At 46.9% G+C, this 15,785-nt stretch overlaps 1 protein-coding gene across 1 annotated transcript in view; it reads right to left on the minus strand.

The window, feature by feature from the left end:
- Positions 1-426: 426 nt before the first annotated feature.
- Positions 427-15,785, minus strand: part of schip1 (schwannomin interacting protein 1) — a 369,551-nt gene continuing 354,192 nt past the window's right edge. Inside the window, exons 10-15 of the mRNA XM_065024524.1 lie at positions 13,757-13,875; positions 10,676-10,793; positions 9,796-9,993; positions 2,452-2,575; positions 1,563-1,656; positions 427-1,234 (exon numbers count right to left, since the gene is read on the minus strand). Of these exons, the coding sequence (XP_064880596.1) occupies positions 1,183-1,234; positions 1,563-1,656; positions 2,452-2,575; positions 9,796-9,993; positions 10,676-10,793; positions 13,757-13,875 (705 nt within the window). The 3' untranslated portion in view covers positions 427-1,182. The remainder of the gene's footprint in view (positions 1,235-1,562; positions 1,657-2,451; positions 2,576-9,795; positions 9,994-10,675; positions 10,794-13,756; positions 13,876-15,785) is intronic.

The raw sequence follows: 15,785 nt of genomic DNA on the forward strand, positions 1-15,785 counted from the left end.
GATATGAGATCAGACCTTTCAAAACCACAATCACAGTAAAGCACAGAGCTATCTTAGGCCTAAGGTTTAAAATCATCTACTCTTTAAAATAAGGTGGTTTTGTATGACTGTTCATCGAAAAATGTAATAATAGAAAAACTGATGCATTCTTCATACTTCATACTCTTGTTGCCTCTGAATAAAATATTCAGCGGAGTGATCAGGTTTTCTCTTCCCAGATGGCAGTGATGTCGGTATGGTTATTCATTTATGAATTATGTCCAAAATCCTACAATGCACTTGTCAGTATTAGTATTACATAATTATCAAATAGTCATAAATGCACTGTTAATGTACTGTGTTTTGCCAGTTTGCACTTATAGTATTTACAATAATATCTCAATCTCTGTCCACTTTTCTTAACAGACTGCACACCAAACCACAATATATGAAACAAAGTTTATTTTTTATTTTACATATCTGTACATAAACATTTCTTCCCTCAAATAAAAATTCTCAATACAATAGGATGTAAATGATATTAACACATTTATTCATTTAAAATGACTCGTGTCAGAAAATCAACATTCACAAAATGTTGAAGACCGATCAGAGTGAATGTATTACCAAAAGTTACAACTCCACTACAAGGCAGAGGCATGTTTCCTTTACACTCTTTTAGCACCTTCAAATAAACATTTCTCAGTTGAAAACTACCAATTGTGCAGAATAAAAAGAGGTTGACTTTGAAATACTTCAAAATGACCTTTCAACTTAAAATAGTCTGAAGTTAGTCTTCATAGTTTTATACAATGTTTCTTTTTTTCTCTTTTAACTGACTTTCTACTAATTTCTCACTATTATTTTTTTTCTCCACCATTTTGTATCGACAGTTATAATTTAGTGGCAAATGTAAAAAGTTAAAAATAAACAATAGCGAAGCAAGGCCGATCACTGCACAGGAAGCCGGGACAGTATCCATGACAACACACAATCAGTTTCCTCTTCTCCCAGGAAGCAGGAAATTCTCTGTCTTTAGCGCTGGGACAACCACAGAAGCAAATGAAAGGCTGGACTTCCTCTGGCTGCTGCCACCATGGGAGAGGGGCAGACAGAGGGGGAGCAGTGAGAGACATGGGGCAGGGCACAGGGACCAAGATGGGGCAGGAGTGAAGTAAAGGGATGGGGTAGGGTCGAGGTGTCTCATTTGGATGGGGTCTTCTCAGCCATGTGTTTCTGCTGGCTCTCAGCATGCCTGAGTAAAAACAATATGATGATTAGATAACCTACTTTATTAGCTGCAGCAAATATATCACACTGTGGTTAACGTCTCTCTCAAAGACAGAGTTCCCCCTAATCATTCTCTGGCCTGTTTGAGGTCCTTGTTCTTGCAGCTGTGTGTGTGCGTGTGTTTGTGTGTGCTTCTGTATGAAAATCATGCAAATGTATAACCTTTGCTAAACATCAGTCCCAAAGACAGAGTTCCCCCAATCATTTGTGGCCTGTTTGCGGTCATAGCCCTGGAGGCTGTGGGTGTGTGTCTCTCTGTGTGTCTCTGTGTGTGTGTTAGATAGCATCACCACCTGGTCAGGTCCTCTATGTCCACCAGCATGGCATCCTGCTCCATGTGCAGTTCATCCCTGATCAGCAGCAGCTGCACCAGCTCCTCATTCAGGCCTGGAGAAGACAAACATCAGAACAACGTCAGAAAAACATTAGAGCAACAACACAGCATTAGAACACTAACATACACCAGGCGCTGGATTCAATCCATATCGCAGAAGTACCGCGGAAGATCTCTGTTAAAAGGTCATTTCCGATTGAGCCGACATTTGCAGCGGTTACAGTGAATGCAGTCTCCGGCCAACGCGGGAATATTGCTTTTATATATCATTTCAATCCAGCTATAACACGAATCTTCCACGATACGGATTGAATCCAGTCCCAAGTCATACGATACACATATTTTGATTGGAACATTTATTTTGAAACCATGCCACTAAAATACAAGATCCTATAGCAACATATTTTTTTGTGGGGGATATTTGGGCCTTCTTGGTAAAATGTGGTATTGTACGTCTTTCACCAGTATCATCACACATGCATCCAACTTACATTGTCTGAAATGACTGTCAATACCAAAGATACAGTCCATAACTAACAATGTGTGTATGTGCGTGAGTGTGAGTGTGCCTGTGGTCTTGTTCTTCTATCCTCGTGGGGACCTGAAATCACTAAAAGTCCTCACAAGGATTGTAAAACAAGGAAAATTCTCACTCTTGGGGAAATTTCCCACATCCCCACAAGGACAAAGGCTATTTTAAGCTTAGGGGCCAATGGTTAGGGTTAGGTTTAGGTTCAGGGTTAGGGGTTAGACAAAAATAGGATTTTAAAATGGAAATACATTTTAGGTCCCCACAAGAATAGAAAAACATGTGTGTGCGTGTGTGTGTGTGTGTGTGTGGTACTCACTCTCTATCTGGGAGTGCAGGTCGTTGACTATAACCTGTAGTTGTCCCAGGGTCATGTCTCTCAGGTCTGTAGGCTTCAGGCTCCTCTTCATCAGGCACTCACTGATGTGGGGCATGTGGGGCAGCTAGAGAGAAACGCAGACAACACCAGTTAGAAATACACACACATTTTCAGAAACATACAGCACATCGGAAATGTACAAGTACCAAATATGTACACTCATTGATTTGGACTCTCGGGCACTACAGAAGCCAACGACACTGCAGTATATGTGGGTGTGAGTGTGTGTAGGCCTATGTGTGTTTGTGTGTGCAAGATGGTGCAGATGCTTGAGGAAAGGTGCCATTTCAGTTTAATCTGCATCTCATAAATATATCCAGCTGCTGAAAGCAGCCCCATGCTACAGGAGCTGCCCAGCTCGAGCACTAGACTGTAATATGATGCAAAGCCCAATCTCTCCAGCAGGGGTCAGCCTAGTGACTTGACTGTCACAGCAATATACAGTACAGCAATGGTCTCTGAACTGACCCTAGTCATAGAGAGCTACAGGAAACAACTCTGTCTCCTTCCTTCTGGCCATAGCTGCGGGAAGTAGGGGTGCTGAAGGTGTTGTAGCACCCCCTAAAAAATCTGAATATACACTACCAGTCAAAAGTTTTAGAGCACCTACTCATTCAAGGGGTTTTCTTTATTTTTACTGTTTTCTACATTGTATAACAATAGTGAAGACATCAAAACTATTAAATAATACATATGGAATCATGTAGTAACCAAAAAAGTGTTAAACAAATCTAAATATATTTGATATTCTTCAAATAGCCACCCTCTGCCTTGATGACAGCTTTGCACACTCCTGGCATTCCCTCAACCAGCTTCATGAGGTAGTCACCTGGAATGCAGTTAAAAGTTAATTTGTGGAATTTCTTTCCTTCTTAATGCATTTGAGCCAATCAGTTGTGTTGTGAAAAGGTAGGGGAGGTAATACAGAAGATAGCCCTATTTGGTAAAAGACCATAAGACCATATTATGGCAAGAACAGTTCAAATAAGCAAAGAGAAACGACAGTCCATCATTACTTTAAGACATGAAGGTCAGTCAATACGGAACATTTTAAGAACTTTGAATGTTTCTTCAAGGGCAGTCGCAAAAACCCTCAAGTGCTATGATGGCTCTCATGAAAAAAAGAAGATCCAGAGTTACCTCTGCTGCAGAGGATAAGTTATTAGAGTTACCAGCATCAGAAATTGCAGCCCAAATAAATGCTTCATAGAATTCAAGTGACAGACACATCTCCACATCAACTGTTCAGAGGAGACTTTGTGAATCAGGCCTTCGTGGTCAAATTGCTGCAAAGTGGTTAGAGTGTTGGACTAGTAACCGAAAGTAACCGAAGGTTTGCAAGATCGAATCCCCGAGCTGACAAGGTAAAAATCTGTCATTCTGCCACTGAACAAGGCAGTTAACCCACTGTTCCTAGGCCATCATTGAAAACAAAAATGTGTTCTTAACTGACTTGCCTAGTTAAATAAAGGTTAAAAAAACACCACTAAAGGACACCAAGAAGAAGAAGAGACTCGCTTGGTTCAAAACACACGAGCAATGGACATTAGACTTTTGGAAATTTGTCCTTTGGTTTGGAGTCAAATTAGAGATTTTTGATTCCAACAGCCGTGTCTTTGTGAGACGCAGTGTGGGTGAACGGATGATCTCTGCATGTGTATTTCCCACCGTAAAGCATGGAGGAGGAGGTGTTATGGTGTGGGGAGCTTTACTGGTGACACTGTCTGTCATTTATTTAGAATTCAAGGCACATTTAACCAGCATGGCTACCACAGCATTCTGCAGCGATATGCCATCCCATCTGGTTTGCACTATCATTTGTTTTTCAACAGGATAATGAGCCAACACACATCCAGGCTGTGTAAGGGCAATTTGACCAATAAGGAGAGTGATGGAGTGCTGCATCAGATGACCTGGCCTCCACAATCCCCCGACCTCAACCAAATTGAGATGTGTGCCAAGAGTGTTCATCTGCTTAACACTTTTTTGGTTACTACATGATTCCATATGTGTCATTTCATAGTGTTGATGTCTTCACTACTGTTCTACAATGTAGAAAATAGTACAAATAAAGAAAAATCCTTGAATGAGTAGGTGTTCTAAAACTTTGGACCGGTAGTGTATATATTTTTTAAAGAAAAAAAGAGTTCACTGGGCCTTTACTAGTTCTGTATTAGTGGAATGACATAGCCGTCTGTAGGGCGGGCAAAGCATTTTTTTCAGCATCCCCCAGCACCAAAATCCGTAGCACCCCCACCCCCAAACGACTTCCCGCGGCTATGCTCCTGGCAGTAAGCAACACACTATACGCTCTCTCTTTGTCTCCCTGAATTCTTTGACAGTTTGTTCTTGTCAAATCAACACACAGCCTTTCACTGCTGTTTGTATTTCCCTCAAGAGTTTCCGTTTCTCTTCCTCTCATCCACCTCTTTATCGCTCCCCTTCTCTCTCATTCTGTATGTCACTCACCACACCTTGTTGGGTTCAATAGGGGCAGGTTTGACATTAACCCTAGAGAGTAACCAAGGTGAATCATAAAGCATCATGTTCTTTCTCAGGCTCACTGGGTATGAGAATTTCCCTCGATCCCTTGTTCAATCTATTTCTATCATCTGTGTGCATCTCCTTTCTCTCTCTCTCTCTCTCTAGGAGAGACAGAGAACGTGTCTAATGGTGAGAAAACATGTGCTCCTTCCATGTGCTCCTTCCATGATCGCTTAGCTGGTTCTTCTTGTCAGAGTTTCTCACTCCTCTTTCACTTTCACATTGGCACGCATGCAACTGCGCCAGGGGCCATGTTTCCCCTCTGCCACGTGCCACTGTTTCAGTTCGGAGAGGGAGCACGGAAGTCAGTGACATGCAGAGAGAGGCGGGGGTGTGAGAAAAGAGAGAGAGAGTGAGAGATGCGGGGGGAGAGCTGGCCACCGCGAGTGGTAGTGTTTTGGTCACGATATGTGTTTGGGCTCATTGTGTTTGTCTGAGGCGGAGTTTCCTCCCTCAGTGATATTACTGGCTTGTGAGGTTAGTGGCAATACGAATAAGGATACCACCAACAACAATACTCAAGTATTTCATCATATCAGTATTCTCTTAGCATGACATGAATGGGGAAAAACTAAAATAATGTAATTCTCTTGGTGGGAGTGTTGTGTAAATTCTTTGGAAGGCCACATGGCTTTAGTGAATTAAAGCGTGGTATCTGCTGTAAAAAGAATAGCCTCACACACATTCCCCTCATTTCTCCTGTCATTAGTGACTTACGCAAGAGCCCCTGGCACTCAACCCCGCGGCCTCTGGTTTAACAAACTGGCCAGGTGCCAGCCTGCACTCTGACTATGTATTTTGTGGTAGGGCTGAAATCAACTGGTAAAGTTTCACATTCTTGTATATTTCTATAACAAATGTACTGAGAACTTGTACCCAGGAATGAGCAGATAGGTGTGAGTCTGCCCACAGCATGGCGCTGCCCCTGTGCTCAGTACAGCAGTGTGTTAGCTTAGCAACATGGCCTCATCTGCCCCTGTTTTCAGTACACCAGTGTGTTAGCTTAGCAACATGGCCTCATCTGCCCCTGTGTTCAGTACACCAGTGTGTTAGCTTAGCAACATGGCCTCATCTGCCCCTGTGTTCAGTACACCAGTATGTTAGCTTAGTGACAGGGCCTAATCTGCCCCTGTGTTCAGTACACCAGTGTGTTAGCTTAGCAACATGGCCTCATCTGCCCCTGTGTTCAGTACACCAATGTGTTAGCTTAGCAACATGGCCTCATCTGCCCCTGTGTTCAGTACACCAGTGTGTTAGCTTAGCAACATGGCCTCATCTGCCCCTGTGTTCAGTACACCAGTGTGTTAGCTTAGCAACATGGCCTCATCTGCCCTTGTGTTCAGTACACCAGTGTGTTAGCTTAGCAACATGGCCTCATCTGCCCCTGTGTTCAGTACACCAGTGTGTTAGCTTAGCAACATGGCCTCATCTGCCCCTGTGTTCAGTACACCAGTGTGTTAGCTTAGCAACATGGCCTCATCTGCCCCTGTGTTCAGTACAGCAGTGTGTTAGCTTAGCAACATGGCCTCATCTGCCCCTGTGTTCAGTACACCAGTGTGTTAGCTTAGCAACATGGCCTCATCTGCCCCTGTGTTCAGTACACCAATGTGTTAGCTTAGCAACATGGCCTCATCTGCCCCTGTGTTCGGTACACCAGTGTGTTAGCTTAGCAACATGGCCTCATCTGCCCCTGTGTTCGGTACACCAGTGTGTTAGCTTAGCAACATGGCCTCATCTGCCCCTGTGTTCGGTACACCAGTGTGTTAGCTTAGCAACATGGCCTCATCTGCCCCTGTGTTCGGTACACCAGTGTGTTAGCTTAGCAACATGGCCTCATCTGCCCCTGTGTTCGGTACACCAGTGTGTTAGCTTAGCAACATGGCCTCATCTGCCCCTGTGTTCAGTACAGCAGTGTGTTAGCTTAGCAACATGGCCTCATCTGCCCCTGTGTTCAGTACAGCAGTGTGTTAGCTTAGCAACATGGCCTCATCTGCCCCTGTGTTCAGTACACCAGTGTGTTAGCTTAGCAACATGGCCTCATCTGCCCCTGTGTTCAGTACACCAGTGTGTTAGCTTAGCAACATGGCCTCATCTGCCCCTGTGTTCAGTACACCAGTGTGTTAGCTTAGCAACATGGCCTCATCTGCCCCTGTGTTCAGTACACCAGTGTGTTAGCTTAGCAACATGGCCTCATCTGCCCCTGTGTTCAGTACACCAGTGTGTTAGCTTAGCAACATGGCCTCATCTGCCCCTGTGTTCAGTACACCAGTGTGTTAGCTTAGCAACATGGCCTCATCTGCCCCTGTGTTCAGTACACCAGTGTGTTAGCTTAGCAACATGGCCTCATCTGCCCCTGTGTTCGGTACACCAGTGTGTTAGCTTAGTGACAGGGCCTAATCTGCCCCTGTGTTCAGTACACCAGTGTGTTAGCTTAGCAACATGGCCTCATCTGCCCCTGTGTTCAGTACACCAGTGTGTTAGCTTAGCAACATGGCCTCATCTGCCCCTGTGTTCAGTACAGCAGTGTGTTAGCTTAGCAACATGGCCTCATCTGCCCCTGTGTTCAGTACACCAGTGTGTTAGCTTAGCGACATGGCCTCATCTGCCCCTGTGTTCAGTACACCAGTGTGTTAGCTTAGTGACAGGGCCTAATCTGCCCCTGTGTTCAGTACACCAGTGTGTTAGCTTAGCAACATGGCCTCATCTGCCCCTGTGTTCAGTACACCAGTGTGTTAGCTTAGCAACATGGCCTCATCTGCCCCTGTGTTCAGTACAGCAGTGTGTTAGCTTAGCAACATGGCCTCATCTGCCCCTGTGTTCAGTACACCAGTGTGTTAGCTTAGCAACATGGCCTCATCTGCCCCTGTGTTCAGTACACCAGTGTGTTAGCTTAGTGACAGGGCCTAATCTGCCCCTGTGTTCAGTACACCAGTGTGTTAGCTTAGCAACATGGCCTCATCTGCCCCTGTGTTCAGTACACCAGTGTGTTAGCTTAGCAACATGGCCTCATCTGCCCCTGTGTTCAGTACACCAGTGTGTTAGCTTAGCAACATGGCCTCATCTGCCCCTGTGTTCAGTACACCAGTGTGTTAGCTTAGCAACATGGCCTCATCTGCCCCTGTGTTCAGTACAGCAGTGTGTTAGCTTAGCAACATGGCCTCATCTGCCCCTGTGTTCAGTACACCAGTGTGTTAGCTTAGCAACACGGCCTCATCTGCCCCTGTGTTCAGTACACCAGTGTGTTAGCTTAGTGACAGGGCCTAATCTGCCCCTGTGTTCAGTACACCAGTGTGTTAGCTTAGCAACATGGCCTCATCTGCCCCTGTGTTCAGTACACCAGTGTGTTAGCTTAGCAACATGGCCTCATCTGCCCCTGTGTTCAGTACACCAGTGTGTTAGCTTAGCAACATGGCCTCATCTGCCCCTGTGTTCAGTACACCAGTGTGTTAGCTTAGTGACAGGGCCTAATCTGCCCCTGTGTTCAGTACACCAGTGTGTTAGCTTAGCGACAGGGCCTCATCTGCCCCTGTGTTCAGTACACCAGTGTGTTAGCTTAGCAACATGGCCTCATCTGCCCCTGTGTTCAGTACACCAGTGTGTTAGTTTAGTGACAGGGCCTAATCTGCCTCTGTGTTCAGTACACCAGTGTTAGCTTAGCAACATGGCCTCATCTGCCACTGTGTTCAGTACACCAGTGTGTTAGCTTAGCAACATGGCCTCATCTGCCCCTGTGTTCAGTACACCAGTGTGTTAGCTTAGTGACAGGGCCTCACCTGCCCCTGTGTTCAGTACACCAGTGTGTTAGCTTAGCAACATGGCCTCATCTGCCCCTGTGTTCAGTGCACCAGTGTGTTTGCTTAGTGACAGGGCCTCATCTGCCCCTGTGTTCAGTACACCAGTGTGTTAGCTGAGTGACTGGGCCTCATCTGCCCCTGTGTTCAGTACACCAGTGTGTTAGCTTAGCAACATGGCCTCATCTGCCCCTGTGTTCAGTACACCAGTGTGTTAGCTTAGCAACATGGCCTCATCTGCCCCTGTCTTCAGTACACCAGTGTGTTAGCTTAGCAACATGGCCTCATCTGCCCCTGTGTTCAGTACACCAGTGTGTTAGCTTAGCAACATGGCCTCATCTGCCCCTGTCTTCAGTACACCAGTGTGTTAGCTTAGTGACAGGGCCTCATCTGCCCCTGTGTTCAGTACACCAGTGTGTTAGTTTAGTGACAGGGCCTAATCTGCCCCTGTGTTAAGTACACCAGTGTGTTAGCTTAGTGACAGGGCCTCATTTGCCCCTGTGTTCAGTACACCAGTGTGTTAGCTGAGTGACAGGGCCTCAGATATGACACTCATCTCTTCTGACTGCTGGGCACGACTACATCCCCAAACACGTTACCCAGTCCATTCTGGGATATTAATAATAGATCGCACCAACCTAAGCACCCCCTCTTTACTGAATAAATAACGTCTTCTGCCCAGGTGGAGATATTGGTGTGTGTGTGTGTGTGTATCTGTGTGTGTGTGTGTGTCTGTGTGTGTGTGTGGGGGACTTTGTGTGTGTGTGTGCTAGGGGGGGCATTGATGTCGCCAACGGGCAGAGAAGGAGGGGGGTGGTGTCTACTAGGTGACATCATCACAATGTTAAAGAAGACCCGTGTGGATGGTTTGCTCTGAAAAGACCTGGGTTCAGAAACGCTTACTAGAAGCTGAGGTTCCAGGCCCGTTGCCTATAGCGACGGTACTGACCAGGTCTGCCACAGGGGACTTCTTGCGGTTCTGCTTTTCCACCTCCACCTGCATCTTGGCCATGGGTTTGGCCATCGCCAGGGCTAGCTTAGCCTCGGCCTGCAACTTCTTCTGTCTGCTCAGAAAGTCCATGTCCTCCAGAGACTCACTGTCTTCCTCCGTAGTGTCCCGGTCAGAGTAGGACGAACTCTGCTTCGACTGGGGGACAGGGACATGGAGAGGGGGACAGGGACGTGGAGAGAGTGGAGACAGAAGAATGGGAAATAAGGAAACGTTAGTGCTTTATTCCCGTTGGGTCTTCGTTCTTCTTGTGTTGTCATTGATAGGTCATTCACTGAACACAGAGGTCAGTCAGACAGGGAAACAGCTCAGAGCTATAACAGCTGGTTATAAATACTGGGATTATCTCCCTCACTCCCTCTCCCTCTCTCTATTAGCTGTGTCTGTCAGACAGCCCGTGGCCACTCATCCATGTCCTTCAGAGAGCGTGTTCATATTCAACCCTCATTTGCTGCCGGTGTATTGGTTAACGGGCCAGAAAACATGAGCATGGCCATTCACTCTCCCCCACACGCTTAACCCAGGGCTATCGCTCTGATTCATACCGAATCTGTCCCTGTCGTTGTCCCTCGCTCGCATTCTGTCACAGTCTTACTGAGTGTGCTATCTTGAGTACACGAGTCACACAGTAGATCTCTCTAAGAATTTATATTTCTCTCTCATTCTACCTTTCCCTCTCTCTCGTGCTCTGTCATTCTTCCACACAAGTCCTACTGAGAGCTATATTTCTGACTCATATAACAAACTCTGTGTGTGAATCCCCAACAGTGAGAGAAACACATTCACACAGAAATATGAACGTGTGTGTGGTAGTCTGTACCATGGGGGACAGCGGTGTGTCCAGACTGGTCTCTGTCTTGCTGTCGTCTGCATCGCTGTCCTTGTCGCTGCCGCTGTCGTTGACAAAACAGATCTGCAGGTTCATCCCACTCTGCAGCCTGGAGAGAGGAGAGAGGAGAGAGAGGAGGGAGGAGATAGAGGAGAGGAGAGAGAGGAGGTGAGGAGGGAGGAGAGAGGAGAGAGAGGAGGGAGGAGAGAGGAGGAAGGAGAGAGAGGAGGAGAGGAGGGAGGAGAGAGAGGAGGGAGGAGAGAGAGGAGAGGAGAGAGAGGAGGTGAGGAGGGAGGAGAGAGAGGAGGGAGGAGAGAGGAGGAAGGAGAGAGAGGAGGAGAGGGAGGGAGGAGAGAGAGGAGGGAGGAGAGAGGAGGGAGGAGAGAGGAGGGAGGAGAGAGAGGAGGAGAGGAGGGAGGAGAGAGAGAGAGAGGAGAGAGAGGGAGGGAGGAGAGAGGAGGAAGGAGAGAGGGAGAGAGGAGAAAGGAGAAAAGGAGGAAAGAGGAGGGAGAGAGAGGGGGAGGAAGAGAGAGAGAGAGGAGAGAGGAGGAAAGAGGAGGGAGAGAGAGGGGGAGGGAGAGGGGAGGAGAGAGGAAAAGAGGGGAGAGGAGAGAGGAGGGAGGAGAGAGGAGGAAGGAGAGAGGAGAGAGGAAAGAGGAGGGAGAGAGAGGGGGAGGGAGGGGGGAGGAAGAGGGGAGGAAGAGAGAGAGGAGAGAGGAGAGAGAGAAGGAAGAGAGAGGGAGAGAGAGGGGGAGGGAGAGGGGGAGGAAGAGAGAGAGGAGAGAGAGGAGGAGAGAGAGGGGGGGGAGAGGGGGAGGAAGAGAGGAGAGGGGAGGAAAGAGGAGGGAGAGAGAGGGGGGGAGGAAGAGAGAGAGAGGAGAGAGGAGAGAGGAGAGAGGAGAAAGGAGAAAAGAGGAGGGAGAGAGAGGGGGAGGAAGAGGGGGAGGAAGAGAGAGAGAGGAGAGTGGAGGAAAGAGGAGAAAGAGAGATGGGGGAGAGGATGCATCATTACTCTGGGCTAAGGAATGTTCTATGGACTAAGGAAAGTTCGCTCACCAGTAATTGCTTGTAGGGTTTTATTGACCCAGATAACATGCACCTAGGCACCGCTGGTGAGAAAGAAACTCAATAACAGTCCCATCTAGTTTTCCACTCAGGCCAAACCCTCCTCCAACTCTCCACCGAGGTCTCAGTGTGTCTGTGATAGGACTGTAATAGCGACTAGCCTTCCATAGCATTATTAAATTCCTCCCTCTCCTGCTCTAACTTGGGATCGATCCATCCAGGGTGAAGGTTCCATCCAAACAGCTAGACTCTGACGGCTCTCTAGACCTCAGAAGACCTGAGTCCTGTAAGATCTGGATCAAACCCTTTTTCATCATTAATCAGCTTATTTGAAGCAGTAGTTACAAACACATGTAGAGAAAACCTGATCGATTACACAGCCTGGACCCAATCAGTCCAGATTTAGTCAGACCAGAGTAATTGATTGGTAGTTTCAGAGGAAGGAGCATCAAAACGATCCTTCGAACTAGTTCATGGAAGTACCTGACTTATCCAGCAGTATAACCAGTGAGTTCACCCCATAAGAGTTTCTTTGGTGAGATCTCATTTTCATATAGCATAGTTTCAGATTCATTAACGTTGTGAGTGCCTTTGTGTGTATGACTGTATGAATGTATGTATCCTGGAATACTGGTTCCAGTAAGGTTGAGGTTGTGTGTAGGAGGTCATTTTGGGAAGTGAGATCCACAGTGCCGGGATGCAGAGAAAGAGAGAGGAAATGTCCCTTACTCTCAACAATCAACAGAGGTATCAGAGGGAGAGAGCAGGAGTCTGTCTGTGTTGGGGAGACGGCCCTACAGAGTTCCAGGAGATGGACACTTTTACAGGCATTAAGAAAAGGTCAAATCTGACTCTGTTAGAGTAATGTCCAGTAACCTGCAATTTCACTCTAGTGACAGTGCCCACACACATAAAGAGAGTGATGTCATTGTTTCTCAAGAACAGGGACTGGGACTGAGGGTGAAACTGATCTGTGTCTGTATCTGTGTGTTTTTATGTGTGTGTGTGTGTGTGTGTGTGTGTGTGTGTGTGTGTGTGTGTGTGTGTGTGTGTGTGTGTGTGTGTGTGTGTGGGGGCTGTGATGGTCATGGAATATTGGATGAAGGTAATTGGCCAACCAAATGAGGCGGTTACCATAATAACTGTTTGAATGTCCCAAAAACTGTTTTATGCATAATTTTCTCTTCTCCTCCTCTCCTGACTGCAAGTGCTGTTATAGAAATAGAACAAATAGAACGGGCATCCCCATTCAAGTCAATGACAGCATAATGGATTCTTTTAAACCTTTTATTTAACTAGGCAAGTCAGTTAAGATCAAATTCCTATTTACAATGACGGCCTACCCCAGCCAAACCTGGACAATGCCGGGCCAATTGTGTACTGCTCTATGGGACTCCCAATCACAGCCGGAAGTGATATGGCCTGGATTCAAACCAGGGACTGTAGTGACATCTCGTGCACTGAGATGCAGTGCCTTAGACCGCTGCGCCACTCGGGACTACGCCACTAGTGGCCATTGCGAGTGTACCCATAGGAGCAAAGCAGGAAGTAAAATATGTGCTAAAATATGTGCTGTGATTTGTTGATTCAACTCAACTGACATTACAAAATATACATTCCATTACATGACATCATGACATATACACACCATTACATCAGCTAACATCATTTGAATGAACATTCTACATTACCATGGAAATTATTGCATCACAATACCAGGCAGCCATTGCGAGTGTACCCATGAGTTTACCAGTCAAGGTGAGAGCTTCCAAGCCTGTTCTATTCATTCTAATTCTATGTCTGCTGCTGCTGCATTGTGGGGGCATTGACTAGTCGACCGGAGACTCATGTTCTTGTTTCAGCAAGAAGTAACAAAGTTTCATCACATTGTTAAGAGTCCATGTTACGGCTGAAGCGTATTCAAACGCCCGGCCGCCCCATCTTCAGTCATCTGTGTGTTGTTGACTTTGTGGGATTGATGTACAGCTGATGATACATGTCTCTTACCGTGAGGACAGACTGGGCTTGCCACTCTTGCTGCAGCTGGTATAGATACCCGGCCCATCGTCAAAGAAACTACCCAGGGCCAGCTTCTGCCGGATGGACTCCCTCTCATTCTTTTGGGCCTGGAGGGGAGAGGCAGAGGGTTAAGGAGGCCAATAATAGAACTGAAGACTTCCCCATTTGTTTAGCAGTAACCTTGTGGTGAGGAGGGGAACTGACAAAGACTGTAAAACACGTGGAGCGCTCGAGACACCAGTAATATTATAATATTCACCACTAGGTGGTGCAGATGTATGAGAGAAAGTCCAACACATTTTCACTGGTCACTCTCTCCACTCATGCAGTCAAACACACACGTTCCTAAACCACTGAGCGTCCCTGTCTAATAGCACTATAAGCATTCCTGCCTCCTGGGCCTGTTTTCCAGTAGGAATTCCCACTTCTGACCCAGTCAGCCTTGGCAGCACTTAACACACTCACACCCGGAGGAACACTCATATGTGAGTATGGTGAGGGGAGGACGGCCCATATGGCTTGAATGGAGTGAATAGATTGGTGTCAAACACATGGAAACCTTGTGAATGTCACCGTGCACACGCCTGAGAAGAAGTGTGTAGAGACAGGCTTTCTCTCACACTCCCTGGGCTGGGTTATCAGCCACAGTAACCAGGCCTATCAGTAGACAGACAACACAGTGTGAGAGTTTAGACTGTTCAAGGCCGCTACATGACTTTTGACTGTTGTTGTTACAGGTGGTGCTGGGAAGTCAAATGGGTACCAGAGTCAGATACAGCGCAGTATGTTTTGGTGCCGGGGGGGTTGGGAGTCCTCCAGGACGAGGAGTGTTTGGGGGGAAATATTGACCCTCTCTAAAGGCCCAGACGGAGGAAGAAAAACCCTTTCAGTGCTCACACACATACACATACACATACACAAAGAGCAGGCCTTTCAGAAAACAGGAGAGGGGAGAGGCGAGAGGTTTAGAGAAAGAGAGAGGAAAGCCTTTAGAGAGCTTTGGAGGAGAGGGGGAAGGAGGTGAGGGGAATAAGAGCAAAGGAGAAGATGGCAGAAGCCTTGAGTGTTATCCCTCTCTTTAACTCTGTCCTCAACCTCTTTCAATTTCTCCTTACTTCTATCTCTCTTCCACTAACTCACTCCTTCTCTTCCTTTATCTCTCAGCCCTTCCCACACCTCCCTCCCTCCCATCGCAACATTACCATAATCCCTCTCCACACCAGAGAGCCCAGGAGACACAGCTACTGTTGGCACTGCCAGGACACACTGGCACCCACAAGAGGGGGCTTGGCACAGAAGGGTGTTTGTGTGCGTGTGTGTGTGTGTCTGTGACTGAGTGAGAGAAGAGAGTGTTATGAGGGGTACAGGGTGAGGCAAGATGATGACATTTAACAGCATCACTTTACCACTCCTCAGACACTAACAATCACACACACACACACACACACACACACACACACACACACACACACACACACACACACACACACACACACACACACACACACCTTCTAACTCCCTGTACACTACACAGTGTCATGTTATAACACTGAGTGTCTGCAGTTCCCTATCTGCCCAGCAGGTGTCAGTGCTGAGTAGTGGCGCTCCTGAGTTTTTGTTGTTGTAATTACCATAATAACAGACAAGGACACTTGTGTCACAACAGAGAGGGGTTAGTGACAGTAGCCATTGTTATGTTAGCCTCATGGGTGGTGGGGGTACTTATGTTAGGTGGTAGGTGGTCTTTATATTGGAATGTCAGGTTGGAATGTTTGGGGTGAAGTGGCAGTATGTGTGTGGTTTAGTGGGTGTGTGAGTGTGTTATGTTCGGATAGGGTTAGCCTGCATTCCTACATTCATCACCATTCTTATTAGGTGTATTATTGTAAACAGACCCAAATTGCTTCTAAAACGCCCCTAAAGGCTTCTGCATACTAAGTTCGGTTGGCTCCTAGCAGAACTCGTCTCGTCCAAGTGAACATCTGTGCCTCACATAAAAGACCTTATTTTGAAAAAT

This window comes from Oncorhynchus nerka, linkage group LG11, assembly GCF_034236695.1.
Source record: "Oncorhynchus nerka isolate Pitt River linkage group LG11, Oner_Uvic_2.0, whole genome shotgun sequence".
In the NCBI taxonomy this organism is placed as follows: Eukaryota; Metazoa; Chordata; class Actinopteri; order Salmoniformes; family Salmonidae; genus Oncorhynchus; species Oncorhynchus nerka.